The sequence below is a fragment of the Panthera tigris genome, chromosome A1 (genome assembly GCF_018350195.1).
Source record: "Panthera tigris isolate Pti1 chromosome A1, P.tigris_Pti1_mat1.1, whole genome shotgun sequence".
In the NCBI taxonomy this organism is placed as follows: Eukaryota; Metazoa; Chordata; class Mammalia; order Carnivora; family Felidae; genus Panthera; species Panthera tigris.
The window spans coordinates 207,998,916-208,020,062 of NC_056660.1; the positions used below are offsets into that span (position 1 = coordinate 207,998,916).

Here is a 21,147-nt window from a genome sequence, read left to right on the forward strand (position 1 = left end):
CCTTTCCTCAAAAAGGATGTGGGACCCAAAATAGGTTTACGGGGGACCCCAAAGAATTTAGCATGTGAACTTTAATACTAGCTGACCAAGGTTGCCTCTAAAGAAAGAGCTAACCAAGCATCGTACCTTAACTGAGACAAACAAAACCATCCTTTTTTGGGGGGTGGTGACAAATGTCCACCTTTGTGCCCAAAGAAAATGAACACAATTGAGGAACTGGTTGAGCCTCCAGTGAAGTTTTCAGACTTTTGAAACACATTGGTATATTTAAGTCTAACATTTGGGGTGGGCACGGGATTGAAGAGGAAAGAATTTGTGCTGTCTCCTTCTGCTGGCAGAGAACAACCCCACACATCCAAACTGCTACCTGATAAAAGCCCAAACAGAAAGGGGACAAAACAGACTAGCTGTTTCCATTTCCCGTGAGGGGTGAGTTCCCTGCTTTGTTAATCCCCTACATGTATCACAGCTAATGCCATGTCCAGGGTGGTATGCAAAGTGGGCAGGACTTTTCCCCCCTTTGCACTCAACATTTCAGCTAAAGGACTGCAAATCCCCAGGAAACTTTCACTTTGAATTCTGTATGGATCAAGGGCAATATCCAAATCCTCTTTAAAGTACAATACCAGGAGTTTGAGGCTTTACTCTGTGCCAGCTGCATTTTCTAAAAGGGTGGATCCCCATCAAAGGGGGCAATAAGTAAAAGCAGGGTAGGAAAAGAAACCCTCCCCCCAGTTGTTGTCATCCATCTAAAACAGGCAAGACTTATGAAATACCTCTGACTCTTGTTGGGGTCATAATACACTTTAGCCAATCCATTTCCAGTTCCTACCATGATCTGGTTCAGCTTTGGATGCCACAGGCAGCGGACAACACTCTGAAAAGGAAAGGCATGGTAATCAACTAAAGAAGCCAAGTAAAAATGGGAAAAGTCCCGCTGGTGCTTTGATGGCTAGAGTCAGTTTACTAAACTGAATATCATCCTGATGGTTCCCCGTAATTTTAGGACATTTTCCTCTAAACTATAAGGCTGTGTCCCTGAGGTTCAGTTCTATTCCATCACTTGTTATCTGTGTGATACCCTTTAAAGATGAACAAGTTGTTCCTTCCGACGCCCCTCCTCTCATTTCTTGATAACCCTGCAACCACAAGGTTAGGCTTCCCCAGCTCCAGTGCCATGTGAAGCTGGCATCTCGGAATGCTGAACCCACATAACTCAGTTCTGCTTACCACCGAAGCAGATTTAGATCTCAGTGTTCCATGTTTTTTATACACACAATATGTCCCTCTGGACAGCAGATTGAAGCCAGGTGGTTATTGTTTTTAGTTCACAAAGATCCAAATCTCATAAAGCTTTTTCAGGAACAACACATATTTGCAGGCATTGAATAATATCTCCCTATCTATGAGATAAACCAGCAGGACAATAGCAGAAGTAAAACAGAGACACGGCATACAAAGACTTGACATTAACCTGAATGAAAAGCTATTTAAGAGAAGGTCCACTGGAAGTTACGATCCTTTGAATTCATTACTGGTAAGGAAAATAAGTGGTGCCCCGGGGTCAAAAAGAATGAGTTCTCAGTGAGAACTACAACCTGTTTTTAATTTGTCTGTAGTAAGAGGGCCGAGGTGGGAGGTTTAGCAGGGGGGAAATGATGAAGGGGGGTGGGGGAAGATGAAGCTAAAATTGGTAGGCAGAAACACCATGTCCTAGGTTCTGTGGATCTCATTCTGATAGAACAAGTAATGAGTGGAAACATCAATTCAAGATTTATTTAGAACCATCATGAGCCAAGCAATGCGCATGGACTAAGAAAAAAGGGTACAATTAGATACTGCTATTTTAGGTTCTAATAGTAAAATGAAAATCATGGCATCCTTGTCTCCCAAATCTCTCTCGGGCTGAGTCTCTCTGGTTTCCTCTCCCTAACCATCCTGCTCCTTTGTTAAGACAGAGTATCTGTGAATCTCCTCAATCCCTTTTGATAGAAATCCTGGCTCCCCACCTGCCTGGCAAAAAGTATGCATACAGTTATTCGGCTACAAATCCTTCTCTGAGATTCCTGAGGAACTTAAGAGGAAATGTAAGAGTCTGCAGGACTTCGAATTCATGTCTGATAATACTCTTTAAGAGCGGTTCTTAAGCTCTGCACCACTGAAGACAGCTGAGATGTTCTGCTGAGAAAATAAAATCAGAGTGGCTGTTTTTTCCTGGTTGGTAGGCAGTAAAATGAAGTTAAAAGGGCAGGTTTTTACAATTTTAGGTTTTCTTTCCACAACTTTTCTTAAATCTATGGTGCCTGCTACCCAGTGTCTACCAGCAAGTGCTAAAAGATGATAAAACATAAAATAGTGAGTATTAATAAAAAAAAAAAATCGAAAACAGTAAGCATCTTATATATAGAATGGCTTCTGGGGGAGGGTTGTCATTTTGTACACATGTCCGTGAAACCCACTTGATAATGTATGACTGTAAAAGACACATTTTATCTAACAAAACTGTGCTTGGTTGGTGAGATGGAATTAAGTATATCAACAGTTCATGGTCTACAAAGCACAGCCTGACTTACAGGTGCTCTGCCACTGAGATTAATTTGAGAACCAGGCCTTGACCACTGCAAATTTCCAGGTCATGGCCAGGTGCATGGAAACATGAGAAAAGTCACAAACATAACTTCATAAACCCTACCAAGAATAAGTTCATCCAAGTCAATACTCACCCTCATGTCACTGCTTACATGTCATCATGTGAAGACTGACCCTTTTAAAACTGTACCCCACAACTCTCCTTATTCTGCTTTTTCATGTTTCTAAAACATGTTCCACCTTTTAACATAATATATAATTTGTCGTTAATTTTGCTTATTATCTGCCTCCCCAGTGTGAACATAGTTTGCACACAGGCAGAGATCTTGGTGTGTTTCGGGTGGGAGTGTTTCCCAAATGCCCAGTTTAGTGTGTGGTGCTCAATAAATATTTGTTGCACCCAAGCCTAAATGGACTGCTTTGCTAAGTGGAGTTAGAGACAATTTTCAAGTTAAAATCATTACTACCTATGGAGAACAATTTTATTTCTCCAGATCATTATTATACTCAAATATCCTACAAACAAAGTAGGGTTCGTTTCCTCCCAGTGTGGTCCTAAATAAAAGGATGTGCATGAACCAGAGAGCGAGAGAAGATAGTAAGAGGGACTTTCAAGGGCCCTCCGAAATCCCAGCCACCTACAGATGGCCCCAGGACAGTCTTAAGGACATAGTATTAAAGGTATTTCTCTTCCTTGGTTCTCTAGAAGTCTGGCTAAGCAGTCTAAGATTACTGGTTCTCAAATATGTTTTCAAGTGAGCAGGGTGCAGAATTGGAGAAGATCCACAGTGTAGGCCTGGTAAATTCCAAGACACCCAGCCAAATAGGCAGTTTCCAGGGGCAGCAGGTTACCGTTACTCTCTCCCTCTACGCTGAGGGTGTAAATGTTAGAGAGAGGCCAACTGCCCAGGCCAACAGACCAATGTCTGATTGCTTTCTAGGGAGTCCAAAGTCAGGGCACTGCACCTCTATTCCTGTTCACGTCCTCTACCCTCTACAGCTCTTAGACGCACACATGGCTGGTCAGCATAAACACTCAGGGAGAAGCACATTTACCCTCCTTTTCACATGGAAGCAGTGAGAATGCAAATAAGACCCGCTGAACTAAACAGTCATTCCAGAGCTCCATCCATTGTGGCGATGAGTCACCAAAGCAGCCAATGAGGGCTCTGCGAGCAGTCTAACTTAGGCAAAGGATACTTAAGGCTCAATTACCCTAAGACTGGTTATTAATCAAATACTACAGGGATTCCAAAACATGGAATGAAGAAACAGAATTCAAAGTCAAAGGTGGGTGGGCCTTTTCTGTTTATTAATATTTATTGTGTGTGTTTAGCTAACCTTTGTAAACTTTGCAGCTAATGCGGCTCCACACTTTGTCCTGTCAAGGAAATGCATCTTAGAGCAGAGAGCTGGCCATCTGCCAAACCAAACAATCCCTGAGACAGCAGCAGGGCTGGGGAGCAAGCCGAGCTGCCACGCTGCTAACTTGTCAAACATACATACCGGGCTTTACTTAACAACAATGGGACACGTGCCTGCTAGAAACCCAACGAACTATCAGAAGACAGATGAGCTATAGTTACTTAAAGAGAGTGCATTCAATCAAGCAACCATCCACCCAAGACTTCCTTCGTCCTCTGGCCTGGAGGAGGTGCTTCTGTGGCTGGGGGTTGACACAGTTAGACTGACAGATTTCCTGAGCAATGCAGCAAACATAGGGTACATAACATGTCTGAATGGCAGGACCAGAGAAGAATATGGCGCGAGAGCTACAAGGATCCAAGGAAAAGCCTTCACACTGTATCATGAGATTCAAATGGCGGAAGACTACTATAGTGCAAAGAACTAGATTCTGAAAATAGTCTGCATCTTTTAATATACTGATTTGCTTAATTAAATTAATAAAGCATTTTATTCTCACACTAAGCTACTTCATCCTACCAAAACAATGCGGGTCCACTAATGGCCTCATCTAGCTACCTAAGCTGAACTCCATTTTAGCATAAAATTAGGTTCAGTCTTGTAGACCAAAGCCTACCTTCATTTTAGCATTATAATTTGGTAGTGCAGAGTAACCACAATCTGCCCCAAAGGTACTTAACTCTAGCAGCAGCCAGAAAGAGACGGTATTAGGGCTGGAGATCATAAACAAGATGACAGGAAGGAGGTACGAGACTAACGTGCTTAATACAAAGATCTTTCTTCTCCGCAGGGACCAGAGGAAAAAGAGGGCAGTGGGCTGGGGAGAAAAAGAGCACTGTGTACAAATAGCAGTATCAATATTCCAAAACAGGAATTTCGGAATTACCCCTCAGCAAAAATAAAAAGGCCACAAAAAATTCCAAATAATTTGTTTCTGTGGTTTTTCTGGTTTACTTTAAGCAAAATCATGGAAGCAAATAAAGACAGGAGAAGGAAACCAATGAGAGAAATGAATTTATATTTTAGGACATGGTGGGAAGGGAACTACTAAGTATCTGGAACTTTATATTATTTAAAGTAATTGAATCCTTGCAACAATACTACAAAATTAGTAACGTCAGTCTCATTTCACAAGAACAAGAAACGGAGGCTTGTAGGAGGGTGTGTGACTTTCCTAAGGCCACATAACTTGTAGAGAGAGGAGCTGGGATCAGTGGGGAGGTTTTCTCAACTCCAGTGCTCATTTCCTGATACTACTTAATTATGCAAAGTCCTGTTTTAGAAGATGGGGAGGAAGGGCTGTGGGAGATTTGAAATCATTCCCAAACCCACCTCAGCCAGAAGTAGAAATCTTAGCAAGTTTATATTAAAAAGCAGATGGTATAACTAAAATCATAAAGGAAAAGGCCCACTACTACCCAGGTCATAAATGTTACTATAAAAGAAATCAATGCCTGTGTAATATCTGAGGCATCTGTAATACACATATCTAAACACACCCTTATTCTACTTTACATGCTAAAAGAAGCCTAACATCCTTCATAATTTTATATCTTAAACATGATTATGATGAAACACACTTCCTGATCCTTCCCAGCTGCTGACCCACACTGTAAACCAAACTCCATCTGGTTTTTTCATGTTTGGTTTTTGTCACATAGTACACGAATGGATAAACTAGCGATCCTTTGGGAGAACAAGCATTTTTCAGAATTTTCAAATAAGGAGCCTTACACCTGTCTATGAAGGAGACGGTCCAATTGTTTTGCAGACCTGTGCAGTGGCAGCCTTGTAGTCATGGACATCCTCGGGAATACCCAGTGCATTTGAGTGGCTGCTTGTGCGCTGATTCCCAAGGCTAAGATCACAGATCAAGATGAGTCCAAAATAAACAAAAAGCAGATGAAAATGGAAAAATACTGGAGAAAGAACTTTCTTCAAATTTCACTCACCCAAGGTTTATTTCACAGAAGGAAAAACTGCTTTCTAGATTAAAATACTGAACCACAGAGGTAGAAGAGTAAGATGGGAATTCTTTATACTTTTCTAGGCTGTTTGTCCTGTCCTGCCAAAGCTCTGCTTTTCCCAAACTTGGATTATTCTGCAGTATGCATGGACCATGGGGCTCGGCCTCATCCCTCTGAAGTTCAGAAAGCAAACCTGGCGAATAAGCCTCAGTCTCCAATAAATACAACTCTTCAACACCCACCTGATCTCCATGGAGACATCCCTCAAATGGAAAAAATTAAAGACAGACATTTTCTCTGCTCTTCTAAGTCCACACCTATCCTTTTTTTCCTCCTCCAACTCCAAGGAAGCCCTACCATGAAGGCCAGACATGTACCAACCGTCACTCTCTGCTGGAAATCTTCTCAACATTCCCCCCTTCCCTGCCCCAAATAATTTTCTGATAACCCAGATAGCATCTCAATGGTGAAAAGAAAAAAAAGGCCACACCATTTTTATAGATGTAGGGTTTGCTGCAGAAAAACCAAACAAGGAAAATGTTGCTCTATACCTGCCATAAATATCTGATAAAGATGTACAGATTATGCCTTTTACAAACTAGCACCCAATTATCGAATTAATTCTTATCAAACCCATGAAAAATTCATTTATTAAAATCTTTTCATTTTCAGCCTATGCTCTAAAATTAAGGTAACTGTTAAAGCAACAAAAATCCGAAAACCTGGTAGTTGTCCTCGGCACTAAATGAATCACATCTGTATCTGATAATAAAAATGCCTAAAGAATGTCATCACAAGAAAAAGTTCTCAGAGAAAACGGAAGGTCTCTTGGGTAAGAAAATTAAATACAATTTTCTTCGTCTAATTCAAAACACTAATGTTAGTTCGCTCCAATCCACTTATTTGAGAAGAATTTATAAAGGCAAAGAAAGCACAAATAATGACTGAAGAAAACTGGTAATTACTCTCATTAACAACATTCTGGGAGCAGGAAACGGGAGGCTGGAAGCTGGAGTCCACAAGATGAGTGACACCTGTGGTGAAGCCCACCAGGCAACTATCCCAGAGGTCCCACACCACAGTGATCCACATAGAAGCAGCACTTACTGGAGGCACAGTCCCACAATTCTGGCAGAGCTTCCCACTGGTGGGCACAGGATAGTTCCAGGTGTGCTGAAACAGGGAGCTGCTCGGGACTGAAATGGGCCTAGGGCACTAGAGCCTTAGGCAAATCAGTTCCAGCAAAGAGGAGCCTTATCTGTTTATACCACACATTATCATTATGGGCACCAGGTTGAGAAAAAGCTTCCAAAGCACTACCTAATGCCATGTCTCTCACTCTAATCTACACAGACCCAGGACTCTTTATCCTTCTTCATTTATGAAGAGTTAGAGATGGCCAAGGGCGTACATGAAAAACCCACAGCTAACATCATATTCAGTGGTGAAAAACTTAGAGAAAAAAGAGAAAATGGTGAAAATTCAGTGGTGAAAAATTCAGTGGTGAAAAAAAAAGAGAAAATCTTTCTCCTAAGATCAGGAACAAGATAAAAATGTCCACTCTCACCATTTTTATTGAACATAGTACTGGAAGTCCTAGCTATAGCAATCAGACAAGAAAAAGAAATCAAAGGCATCCACACTGGTAAGGAAAAAGTAAAACTTTTCTATTTGCAGATCACATGACATTATATATAGAAATCTCTAAAGACCACCAAAAAACTATTAGAACTAACAAATGAATTTGGTAAGGTCACAGGAAACAAAATCAATATACAGAAATCCATCACATTCCTATACACTAATAATAAAGTGGCAGAAAGAGAAATTAAGAAAACAATCTCATTTAAATTGCACCCAAAATAACAAATTACCTAGAAATAAGCTTAACCAAAGAGGGGAAAGACCTTTATTCTGAAATAAAAAACAGTGATGAAAGAAATTAAAGATGACACAAATGGTAAGATGTTCCATGCTCATGGAGTGGAAGAAAAAACATTGTTAAAATGTCCACATTACCTAAAGCAATCTATGGATTTAATGCAATCCCTATCAAAACACCAACAGCATTCTTCACAGAACTAGAACAAAGAATTCTTAAAATGTGTATGGAACCACCAAAGACCCCAGATAGCCAAAGCAATCTTGAAAAAGAGGAACAAAACCGGAGGTATCACAATCCCAGATGTCAAGATATACTACACCAAGCTGCACTAATCAAAACAGTATAGTACTGGCACAAAAATAGACACATAAATCAAGAGACCAGAATAGAGAGCCCAGAAGTAAATCCATAATTATACGGTCAATTAATCTTCAACAAAGGAGTCGAGAATATGCAATGGGGGGAGAAAAAAACAGTTTCTTCAACAAATAGTGCTGGGAAAACTGGATAGCTACATGAAAAAGAAATGAAACTGGACCCCCTTCTCACACCATATACAGAAATAAACTCAAAGTGGATTAAGGACCTAAATGTGAGACCTGAAACCATAAAAATCTTAGAAGAGAGCACAGGGAGAAATTTCTCTGACACTGGTCATGGCAACATTTTTCTAGATATGTTTCTTAAGGCAAGGGAAACAAAAGCAAAAACAAACTATTGGGTCTACATCAAAACAAAAAGCTGCTGCACAGCAAACTATCAATAAAACTAAACAACAACCTACTGAATGGGAGAAGATATTTGCCTATGACATATCCGATAAAGAGTTAGTATCCAAAATACATAAAGAACTTATATAACTCAACACCCAAAAAACAATCTGATTAAAGAATGGGCAAAGGACTTGAACAGACATGTTTCCAAAGAAGACATGTAGATGGCCAAAAGACATATGAAAAGATGCTCGATATCACTCATCATCAGGGAAATGCAAATCAAAACCACAATGAGATATCACCTCATACCTGTCAGAATGACTAAAATCAAACACACAAGAGACAACAAATGTTGGTGATGATGTGGAAAAAAATATACCCTTACTCACTGTTGGTGGAAATGCAAACTGGTACAGTTTTGAGGAACTTGAGGTTCCTCAAAAAATTAAAAATATAATTGCCGTATCATCCAGTAATTCCACTACCTAGGATTTACCCAAAGAAAATGACAACACTAATTCAAAAAGATATACTCACCCCTGTGCTTATCGCAGCATTATTTACAATAGCCTAATTATGGAAGCAACCCAAGTGCCCATCAAAGGACGAATGGATGAAGAAGATGTGGTATATATATACAATGAAATATTACTCAGCCATAAAAAAGAATGAAGTCTTGCCATTTGCAACAACATAGAAGGATCTTCAGGGTATAACGCTAAGTGAAATAAGTCAGTTGGAGAAAGACAAATACTATGATCCCACTCATAAGTGAAATTTAAGGAGCAAAACAAACCAGCAAAGGTAAAAAGAGACAAACCAGAGTTAAGAGTCTCTTAACTATAGAGAACAGATGGTTACCAAAGGGGAGAGGGGTGGAGGATAGGTGAAAGAGATGATGGGGATTAAGAGTATACTTCTCCTGATGAGCACCGAGTAACATAAAGAATTAAGTCACCATATTGTACACCTGAAACTAATACAACACTGTGTGCTAACTACACTGGAATTAAAACTTTAAAAAAGATAGAGATGGGCATAAAGATAATAACCATACATCCTCTTCTTATATGAATAAACAAAGAACAAGTGGATAAAGCTGTTAAATCCCTAACTACAAGATAAGAAATATACATAATTAGATCTTGGAAATCATCAAGTATGTAAACCCTCTCCCCCCTCCCCCCAAGTAAAGGAAAAACTCAATGTTCAAAAATGAACTATACAGGATATGTAAAGCACTATTTATCTTAATATAGTACGGGTAAAGATGTTTTACTAATCATACTCTTTTACTTAGTCCTTTGGGGGTCTCACAACCCCTCCTCATTCATGACATAGCATTATCTATCACTCCAAAAAAGAAAAAAACAACACTATCCTGGGATATGTGTTAATTATAGACCCCTTTCTTCCTCACACTATATATAATTGTGGGAGTTTGGCCAGAGTTCCAACAGAACAGCTGGAAAACTTGTTACCAAAGATCGTTCATCAAATTCAGGTTGGGAGAGGAAAAACTGTCACAGAATGTCCTACAAGACATGAAGTCTTTCACTGGTCTGCTATCAGTGGGAAGTAATACAGTGTTGGGGTTAGACAACAGAGCACTAGTCGTTAGTGCATTATATGTTTCCACATTGTATAAAGAATAGTGTGTCATTCTCAACACCTTTAAACATCTAAAAAATCAAGTTCTCTGGCTATTCGGGGTCTTTGTGGTTCCATACAAATTTTAGGATTGCTTGTTCTAGCTTCGAGAAGAATGCTGGTGCAATTTTGACTGGGATTGCACTGAATGTGTACAGTGCTTTGGGTAGTATTGACATTTTAACAGCATTTATTCTTCCAATCCATAAGCATGGAATGCTTTTCCATTTCTTTGTATCTTCTTCAATTTCCTTCATAAGCTTTCTATAGCTTTCAGCATACGGATCTTTTACATCTTTGGTTAGGTTTATTCCTAGGTATTTTATGATTCTTGGTGCAAGTGTGAATGGGATCAGTTTCTTTATTTCTCTTTCTGTTGCTTCATTATTGGTGTATAAAAATGCAACCGATTTCTGTACATTAATTTTGTATCCTTCGACTTTGCTGAATTCATGTATCAGTTCTAGCAGACTTTTGGTGGAGTCTGTCGGGTTTTCCATGTAGAGTATCACGTCATTTGCAAAAAGTAATATTGAAGAAAACCAAAGTGGGAGGCATCACAATCCCAGACTTTAGCCTCTACTACAAAGCTGTAATCATCAAGACAGCATGGTATTGGCACAAAAACAGACACATAGACCAATGGACTAGAATAGAGACTCCAGAATTGGACCCACAAATGTATGGCCAACTAATCTTTGGCAAAGCAGGAAAGAATATCCAATGGAAAAAAGACACTCTCTTTAACAAATGGTGCTGGGAGAACTGGACAGCAACATGCAGAAGGTTGAAACTAGACCACTTTCTTACACCATTCATAAAAATAAAGTTAAAATGGATGAAAGACCTGAATGTGAGACAGGAAACCATCAAAACCCTAGAGGAGAAAGCAGGAAAAAACCTCTCTGACCTCAGCCGTAGCAATTTCTTACTTGACACATCTCCAAAGGCAAGAGAATTAAAAGCAAAAATGAACTATTGGGACCTCATGAAGACAAAAAGCTTCTGCACTGCAAAGGAAACAATCAACAAAACTAAAAGACAACCAATGGAATGGGAAAAGATATTTGCAAACGACATATCAGACAAAGGAATAGTATCCAAAATCTGTAAAGAACTCACCAAACTCCACACCCGAAAAACAAATAATCCAGTGAAGAAATGGGCAGAAAACATGAATAGACACTTTTCTAAAGAAGACATCCAGATGGCCAACAGGCACATGAAAAGATGCTCAATGTCACTCCTCATCAGGGAAATACAAATCCAAACCACACTGAGATACCACCTCATGCCGGTTAGAGTGGCTAAAATGAACAAATCAGGAGACTATAGATGCTGGAGAGGATGCAGAGAAACGGGAACCCTCTTGCACTGTTGGTGGGAATGCAAACTGGTGCAGCCGCTCTGGAAAACAGTGTGGAGGTTCCTCAGAAAATTAAAAATAGATCTACCCTATGACCCAGCAATAGCACTGCTAGGAATTTACCCAAGGGATACAGGAGTGCTGATGCATGGGGGCACTTGTACCCCAATGTTTACAGCAGCACTTTCAACAATAGCCAAATTATGGGAAGAGCCTAAATGTCCATCAACTGATGAATGGAGAAAGAAATTGTGGTTTATATACACAATGGAATACTACGTGGCAATGACAAAGAATGAAATATGGCCTTTTGTAGCAACGTGGATGGAACTGGAGAGTGTGATGCTAAGTGAAATAAGTCATACAGAGAAAGACAGATACCATATGTTTTCACTCTTATGTGGATCCTGAGAAACTTAACAGAAGACCAGGGGGGAGGGGAAGGGGGAAAAAAAAGTTACAGGGAAGGAAGGAGGCAAACCATAAGAGACTCTTAAATACTGAGAACAAACTGAGGATTGATGGGGGGTGGGAGAGAGGGGAAAGTGGGTGATGGGCATTGAGGAGGGCACCTGTTGGGATAAGCACTGGGTGTTGAATGGAAAACATTTTGACAATAAATTATATTTAATGTAAAAAAATCAAGTTTTTCTTTTCTGATATTTTGTAAAGGAGTCAAGTATTTTTCTCCTTCAGGGTTGTACTATCAAGTGGCTAATTCTTCACTCAGTTTTGTCGTTCATGGTAATCGTATCTATACAAGGAAATATAAATAAGTTTAAATACCAATTAAATAAAATCCCAAACTCTCATGTAGAGAAGAGAAAAAATGTTTCTATTTAATCAAAAGGGTAATACTGACTTTTGCCACTGTTTTCACTTGTCCAGAAATGGAAGCAAAACAGTAAACAGAAAACATTTCTTTGAAACTGCTGACACCAATAAGTAGCAGATGCCTTTTAATATAGCATGTTACAGGGTTAAATGTCACTAGAAAATGAGTAAACTATTAAACTGAACAAGCCCTCCTTTTGGTCCTCATTCTTTCGCTTTCAATGATTTATGAAGTCTAAAGTAGCATGTGATTGCCACTTCAACTCAATATAACTCTAAAAATGAGATCATTTCACACAGATTCTCAAATAGATAATTACAGGAAAGGCATCTCACTATAGACTTTGAATGTGAATTCCTATAGCAACCATTATTTCAAAGAAGAGCATGGCTGAAAAGAGAGTATCAGAGATAAGAGAAATGTTGAGAAAATATGAGCCACAAGGAAATGTTTAAAAAAAAAAAAAAAACAACTAAGTTTGGTTCCCTTAGACAAGACTGAACAGAAACTTTATAAGAGGAAACAGAGGATGTTGGCCAGCTGTTCTCCAACTCCATGAGGACTGGAGTAAAGGATGTGGGCTCTAAGCATACGAATGTGAGGCTAAAGTACAGAGGAAAAAGAAAAAGATCTGATGGTAAGAGATTTCAACAGGAATGAACTCTTTGGGAGGGCTGCAAAATCTTCTCTTAAGAGTAAGTCTAAATTTCATATAAAAGAGGTAAGCTGTGGTTCACAGAACAGGAGACAGATTCTGGAAGATCATATTGAGAAACTGAACAAAGTATGCTTGATGCCAGATGGCAGCTAATTAAGCAAAAGCCAGGAGCTTTGCCTGTGGCGCAGTTATGTCAAGGGAACATGCCACCAGAATAGGAGAAGGGACCTACACCAAGATCAATGACAGTATTTTACTTCCTATGATATGAACGTCCTCACAAACGTGCAGGAATCTTAGAAGCTTCCTCCTAGTCACATCTACTGCAATCTGTACTACTTCATTATGCATTTTCCATTACCATTGTCATTTTTTTAATGAAAAAAAAAAAAAGAAAAAAGAAAACTGGTTTGGGTGAGACAAAGGAAACATTCCACTCAGTCCTCCCTCCGAACACAGTTATATAAGACAGAAGGCATGGAACACCTACTCGAGGACTCTGAAAAGTAAATAGTATAGGTGGATTGGGGAATTAGTCCCAAATTCAAAGCATCACTGAAGCAGAAGTGAGTTTACCATTTCTCTCATTCTGGTACTTCCTCTATCCCCCACCCCAAATCTGTGATGCACAAAAATATCAAAATTTGAAAAAGACAGGTGAGTCCAACTCAGTTTTCCTTTTGCCTTAAGCTTTAATACAGCTTGGCACAGCACTGTTATTCATCCCACTTTTGTTTAAAACACTGGTATATTATTCATCCTGGATTTTTTGCATTGATTTTCATTTTTTATAATGTTGCATTAAAATGTCATTTATCTCGGGGTGCCTGCGTGGCTCAGTCAGCTAAGCGACTGACTTCGGCTCAGGTCATGATCTCATGGTTCATGGGTTCGAGCCCCGCGTCGGGCTCTGTCCTGACAGCTCAGAGCCTAGAGCCTTGCTTCACATTCTGTGTCTCCCTCTCTCTCTGTTCCTCCCCTGCTTGTTCTCTGTTTCTCTCTGTCTCTCAAAAATAAATAAACATTAAAAGAAAAAAAATTTTTAAATGTCATTTATCTTGATTACTGAGTTATTTGGCACCTCCTTAAATTTTGTGCTTGAGCCTGGCCCTAGTCCAGGCCCTGCCTCAACTTAATGCCTCCCTCCATTTCATCAAATTTAGCCCAAACTGGACCACCAGACCTAAATATAAGGCATAAAATTTTTAGAAGAAAATCTGGGTGATCTGGGGTCAGTCAAGGAGCTCTTAGACATGACACCAAAAGTACACTCTATAAAGAAAAAACTGATAAGTTAGGTTTTATCAACATTAAAATCTTTTGCTTTGTAAAATACACAACTAAGAAAAAGAAAAAAATAAGCAAGAGACTAGGAGGAAATATTTGCAAATATCCTAAAAAGAACTTAACCTAAAAAAGAACTTGGTGTCTAGAATAGATAAAGGACTCTGAAAACTTAACAAGAAGAACACAAACAACCTTGGTTTAAACCTGATTTAAAGAATTTCAAAAAAATTTGGAAAACTGGTGCTTCAACAACACAGAGTTTTGGTGGGGATATTGAGCAAGTGGAAAAGAAATACACCGATGGTAAAAATGCAACACGGTGCTGTTAATCGGAAGAACAGCTTGGCATTTTCTTTTAAAAATAATCACATACTCACTGTATGACCTAGGAAGCCTACTCTTAGGTTTTTACTCTAGAGAAATGAATGAACTGAGATATGAATGCTTATGGCAGTTCTATACATAATCTCTAAAAACTGGAAACAATCACATGTCCTGCAGTAAACTGTGCTATCCCCACACAGTGGAATACTATTGGCAATAAAATGTAACAACCAAATCAATACACACCATGACCTGGATGAATCTCAAAAGCATTCTGCCAAAAGATGTTGGTCTAAGAAGGTTATACGATATGAATCCATATAGAAGACAAGTTCTTGAAAAGGTAGTACTACAGTGGAGCACAGATCAGTGAACACTAGGGGTTAGGAGAGGGGGGCAGGGGAGGCAGCGAGTGTGTGACCCCAGAAGCAGAGCACAAAGAAGTGTTTTGGGGGTGATGGAGCTGTTCTGTACCCTGACTGTGCTGATGGTGGCTACATAAATCCATACATGTGTTAAAAATCACTGAACTGAACATTTTTTAAAAGGATAGATTTTATTGTATAATTTTCAAAAATAATAACAATGAGTCAGCACTAAATTAGTTCTTATCATTTTCCTTACTTAAAAACAGTGAATGACTTGATAAGGCAGATATTACCAAAACATCAGGGATTTCTTTACTATTTGCATGTGCCTACAGATGAGTACTCAACTGTATTCTTCAAGTCCTGAGAACTACTGTCCTGGAACATCCACAACATGATAGTTTTATCCGCAACGAGAAGTAATTTCATCAAGTCTTACTGATACCAGCACCCCCTTGGACATTGTGAAGCTAACAGCTAACTCAGCAGGGGACTCCAGCTGAGGTCCAAGTTTATGTATGTATCTATGTGTGTATGTATGTATGTGTGTATGTGTGTATATGTATGTATATATTTGCAGAAAGAGTGGGGGAGGGGGCAGAAGGACAGAGAGAGTGAGAGAGTGAGAGAGTGAGAGAAAGAGAGAGAGAGAGAGAGAGAGAGAGAGAGAGAGAATATTCACAGGCTCCATGCTCAGCAAGGAGCCCAATGCGGGGCTCAAGCCCACAAACTGTAAGATCATAAACTGAGCCAGATCAAGAGTTGGACACTCAACCAACTGAGCCACCCAGGCACCCCGGTCCAGTACTGTTTAAATTGAACTCTCATAAGTATGCTGCTTGCCTCAAGAAATAATTTAGTAATCCAAACCACAGAAGCAGCCAAAATGCAATATTGTTTTTCATCATAGCCCAATGGCATACCTTTTCTTCAGTGATTAAAGAAAATACTCCTACAGAAAGTAGTAGGCGCTGATCATTGTGCATCCTGACAATAAGACACTGTCCTAATGGCCATGTTGGAAATTAGCTCTTGACCCTAAAAAAGGTAGTGCTAGAGAAAGAACCATGTAACTGTTGTACTGGCAGATTTACATTAAAACTGCATTATTTTCTACTTACTCCCAAGTTCTTCATCAAGTATTCATACATCTCGGAAGACCAGGTAACGACCAGTGCTCATGTACCCTGCCTTCCTGTTCCCAAAGAGCAAATGCTCCAAAGACCTATGTTGAATATACTGTCTTATCACTTGGCTGTTGGGAAATACACATATTTTATTAAGTACAAATATGTTAATCAGTATCCATAGAGAATCTGCATTGTTTAATCCTCCCAAGAAAGTGAATTACAGCAAAATTTCATTAAGCTGATGCTGCTTTATTCAAAATAATACATAATTCAAAGCAACTGCTATTCCCTAGTCAACCAGCTGCCTGATTACTCTTTAATAAAAATCAGATAATGGAAAGCTAGTTAAACTCAAAGCCCATTTTTTCCATCCCCTGAGCTTCACATTAGGAAGGTTTCACTGTATTTTAGAAGGCAGATAAATGCCAAATATAATTTTTCTTTTGAGTTTATTTTCAGTTGGCATTCACACTGTCAATAGCTCCAGTTTCCTCTGTGTACTATTACCTGTATGATCCTGGCTGGGCAAAGACATTGCTTGATTCCTTTATTTCTAGAAAGCACTTAAAGAGGTGCAATTCTGCCTGAGCTGGAATCTTCTATCAGTGAGACAGATCATTAGTCTACTCCCAGTATGAAATGAAAGAAGAGAGGAGTTGTTCAATTCTCCAGAGACCAGCTATCACAAGCCTAGCTTCATTAATTTGTTTGAAGTGAATTTCCAGAGTGGTTATATCCATACTCAAATGTAAGAACAAAGATACTTTCCAAAGCCATTTCTGAGGACTTCTGGAATAGCCATTAATTTGAATGACCTTTCTGCTCTCTTACATATGTACAAATAATGGAGGATGATTGTAGTCGGAATGGTCAGCATGTTCCTTACACTTATAAATTAAGATAAATAGCTAGCTAGCTTTGTGATGGGTCCATTATTTTATGGCTTTGTTATAACCATTTATTCTTTCCCTTAAATCTCTTTGGATTTAAAATATCAATACACTCTGCTAAGAAAAACACAAAAATTTGTTATGTGAAATGAAAGCAGTAATACTTTCATTCTATGTTATAGGTCATTCTTTAGGTTAACAAATACAGCAATTTTCTTGGACATCAAAATTTATTAATTTAAATGTCATATGGGGAATAATCTATGTGTGCCATGATTAGATATGCTATTTACTTTCTTAGTGATCTTTTCTACATTGTCAGATTTTTAGATTCAATATGTACTACATTTATAGCCAGAAAATACATTAAAATACCAAAAAGTTGAGGTGCCTGGGTGGCTTAGTTGATTGAACGCCCAAGTCTTGATTTCAGGTCAGATCATGATCCCAGGGTTATAGGATTGAGCCCCGCATCAAGCCCATTAGACTCTTAATCTTAAGCATGGAGCCTGCTTAAGATTCTCTCTCTTCCTCCCTCTGCCCTTCTCTCCCTGTGCTCGCACTCTCTCTAAGAAACAAAGAAATAAAAAAACCCAAGAGCTAATAGGATATAGTCCTCACTGATATATATGAAGAATCAGAGCTTTCAAGTTAAGGAAAAATAATGTAAATTCAAGTTCCCATCAGAACTTCACCTAATTAAATAAAGAAGGAAACATGGTTGATATGTTTATAGAAGTGTTTTTTTTTTCTTCAAAAGAAATCATTTTTTTTTTTAGGGGCTCCTGGGTGGCTCAGTCGATTAAACATCCGACTTTGGTTCAGGTCATGATTTTGTGGTCTGTGAGTTCAAGCCCCACATCAGGCTCTGTGCTGACAGCTCAGAGCCTGGAGTCTGCTTCCCATTCTGTGTCTCCCTCCCTCTCTCTGCCCCTGCCCCGCTCACGCTTGCTCTCTCTCTCTTTCTCTCTCACAAAAATAAATAAATATTAAAAGAAAAAAGAAACCATTTTTTTAAACACAATATGGACCTCACTTTCTCCTTAGTGTATCTAATAGACTATCTCCATAATAAGATAAATAGGTCTTAAATAAAATATTTCTCCTTCCTTTGGTACATATATATGCTATAATTTAATTAATATAATTTTGACAATAATTATGTATTTTTCAATCAGTACCCATGATAATAAGGGGCAGGAATACAGCCTGTAGTAAGTAAGTAAATAAATAAATCTGGCAGAAAAACTTCAAGTTCTCCCTATCTTTTAGGGGAAGGCCAGAGTTAATAATAAACAGAAAAGTCATTGTTTTTATTTCACTTTCCTCCATTTGATGAAGATGCAAATAGTTGATAAAGTCCCAGGAAGACAGATCCAGAATATACACTTTCTCTAACTGTAGAGTTGGATCCATGAAAAAAATTAATAATAAGAACTCAAACTGATTATACCAATTACTTGACATTCTGAGTTTTCTTTCTTAAATAACATAAATGAGATGTGCATAATCTAGATTTCATTTCTCACAGGAAGGGGATATTCTGGAGAACAAGTAATGGTAGAAAAGAAGCAAAAACCTTGGATAATCCTTGCTCTATACGTTCTCTTTGGTGGTTAAATAATGTTCCTAAAGATAATCAGATATGTTTTAGTCACAAATGAATCTTTTTTCTTCCTTAAAATGCTATTGTATTTCTTCTGTTGGTACTTGTATTCTCAATCAACTTTGAAATATCTAAAGCAGTTTAGTTGAAAATGAATGAACAAACGAATGAATGAATGAATGAAATAAAGCAGTCTAGTTGAAAATACCAAAGCAAATTTCCCTTCCTTTTCCTTAAGTGGCCATATACCAGATCAGTTTGCTAGATGCTATAGCCAAGTTTTGTAAATAGAAGTTTGATTTTTTTTCCTTCTATTCCTCACTTTGTTCAGCCAATGTTCACAGAAACAGAGTTCCCTCACCAAAGCACATAAGCTAACAAATCAGAAGAATAGTCAGGATCAAGTGTGAAATTTCTGGCTTTTTGCCTTTCTACTTTTTTTCCTTAAACATTTTTTTTAGTGTTTATTTATTTATTTCTGAGAGAGAGAGACAGGAGAGAGAGTGCAGGGGAGGGGCAGAGAGAAAGGGAGAGATGGAATCCCAAGCAGGCTCCACACTGTCAGTGCAGAGCCTGATGCGGGGCTTGCACACACGAACCATGAGATCATGACCTGAGCCAAAACCAAGAGTCGGATGCTTAACCAAATGAGCCACCCAGGCGCTGCTTCTTTTTCACTCTTTTCCTCTTTACCCAATTTCTTTTGGGTAAATTATTTCTGAAAGCAACTGAGGTGAAGAGGCTAACATCTTAAATAATACCAGGTCAAAAAACTTTATTCCATTATGCTTGGGTTAAAGAGTATAAATGGTAATGTTAGAATAATTGTATAAATCATGTCCTTTGATTTATATTAGTTAAAAAGAGGGAAATTCTGTTAGTCATTTTATAACAAATTATAGTTTGATGAAAAATCACTAAGTTAATAATAGACCATAACGTTATTTCAGGGCATTTCCTGAAATAACTAGAACTTTGAAAAGGTTTGAAACTGTCTATGTTTCTTCCAAACATAATTATTTAAAAAAAAAAAATGATACAACATCTCCAAATTATATTTTGTTCATTCTTTCTCTCCTATACTTTGATCACATAAAATAGAGTAATGGTAGCCTTTTACACAATATATAAAAGCTTAGAACCCCATCTTACACAAAAACTAAAGTGAGCTTGTAAAACTCAAGATTCAAGTTATATTCTGGAATTTATCTTAGAAAGGAGGCTAAGCACACTACCCGAATCATAAAAAATTAGATGATAAATGAGAAATATGCACTTTTTTTAAGTTGAGTAAACACAATTGAACTACAGAGAAACATCTAAAAATAATTTCGGAATTGTAAAACGTGTATGAACATCATACAATAAAAATAGTAAATGTTAGAGAAACGTTTGTCATTTCCTAGTGAAGAGTGTCTCTACGTTGAATAGAGAAAAAAAATTTTCAGAGCATATGACAATGCAGAGACTAGAATTAAAACTAGTTTTTCCTTTAAGTTTGTTTCAAAAATAAATAAGGAAAATGCAATTATTATGTTTTTAAAAGCTATTTATTGTGAAAATTATAGTATAGTTTTTAGTTATTAGGAAACTGTATAGCTGTTAACATCCCTGACTGAAGACAATATTTGGTTCCATATACGTGCCGAGCTTGGCATTCTAAAATATAATGATGTAGGGGTGTATTTTTTTATTTTAGAAGAGGATGTGGGAATACAATCACTAGTATTTTATTCAAGTAAATGGATTCATCTAGGATAGACCTGAAGCCACCGTTGTCTGTGCCTAGTCGAGCAAGCACACCACTAACTGCTGATAGGAAGGATGAGATGTTGTCTTTTATGTAAATTAAAACTCAACATAGTTAAGTACCTTACCACAGCAGAGTGCGGTATTTCCAAAAGAAATGACTATTCTGGTTTTTAATGACAAAAACACAATAAAAGAAGAGCTATTTTTGGTCCTTCTAGCAAAATGCCCACCCTCTTTATCCATTCCAAAGAATATACTTATTTTCTTACATTCCAAGAAGACTTAAAACTTCAGAAAATAAATCAAAGAGACATTTTAAAGTTCCTTTAACATAACATTCTACTTACTATGTAAACAAACACAGTGCTGTCTGGGACAGGGGGTGGGGATGGGGCGGCCTGGGCAGCTCAGTCACGGTTAAGCGTCCAACTCTTGATTTCGGCTCAGGTCATGGTCTCAGGGTTCAGTTTGTGAGATGGAGCCGGGGTCGGGCTCTGTGCTGATAGCACACAGAGTCTGCTTGGGATTCTCTCTCTCTCCCTCTCTCTCTCTGCCCCTCCCCTGTTTGTGTGCTCTCTCTCTCAAAAACAAATAAACTTCAAAAGAACAAAACAAACAATGTTGTCTAATATTAACAACAAAAATGCAAACAAATCTTAAATCAATTATGTAAAAGACCACTTTAAAGTGCCATGGCTT

At 38.3% G+C, this 21,147-nt stretch overlaps 1 protein-coding gene across 1 annotated transcript in view; it reads right to left on the minus strand.

Annotated features, from left to right (window-relative positions):
- The window catches only part of WDR70 (WD repeat domain 70), a 298,120-nt gene that overhangs the window by 24,619 nt on the left and 252,354 nt on the right, over positions 1-21,147 (minus strand). Inside the window, exon 14 of the mRNA XM_007095461.3 lies at positions 777-877. Within this exon, the coding sequence (XP_007095523.1) occupies positions 777-877 (101 nt within the window). The remainder of the gene's footprint in view (positions 1-776; positions 878-21,147) is intronic.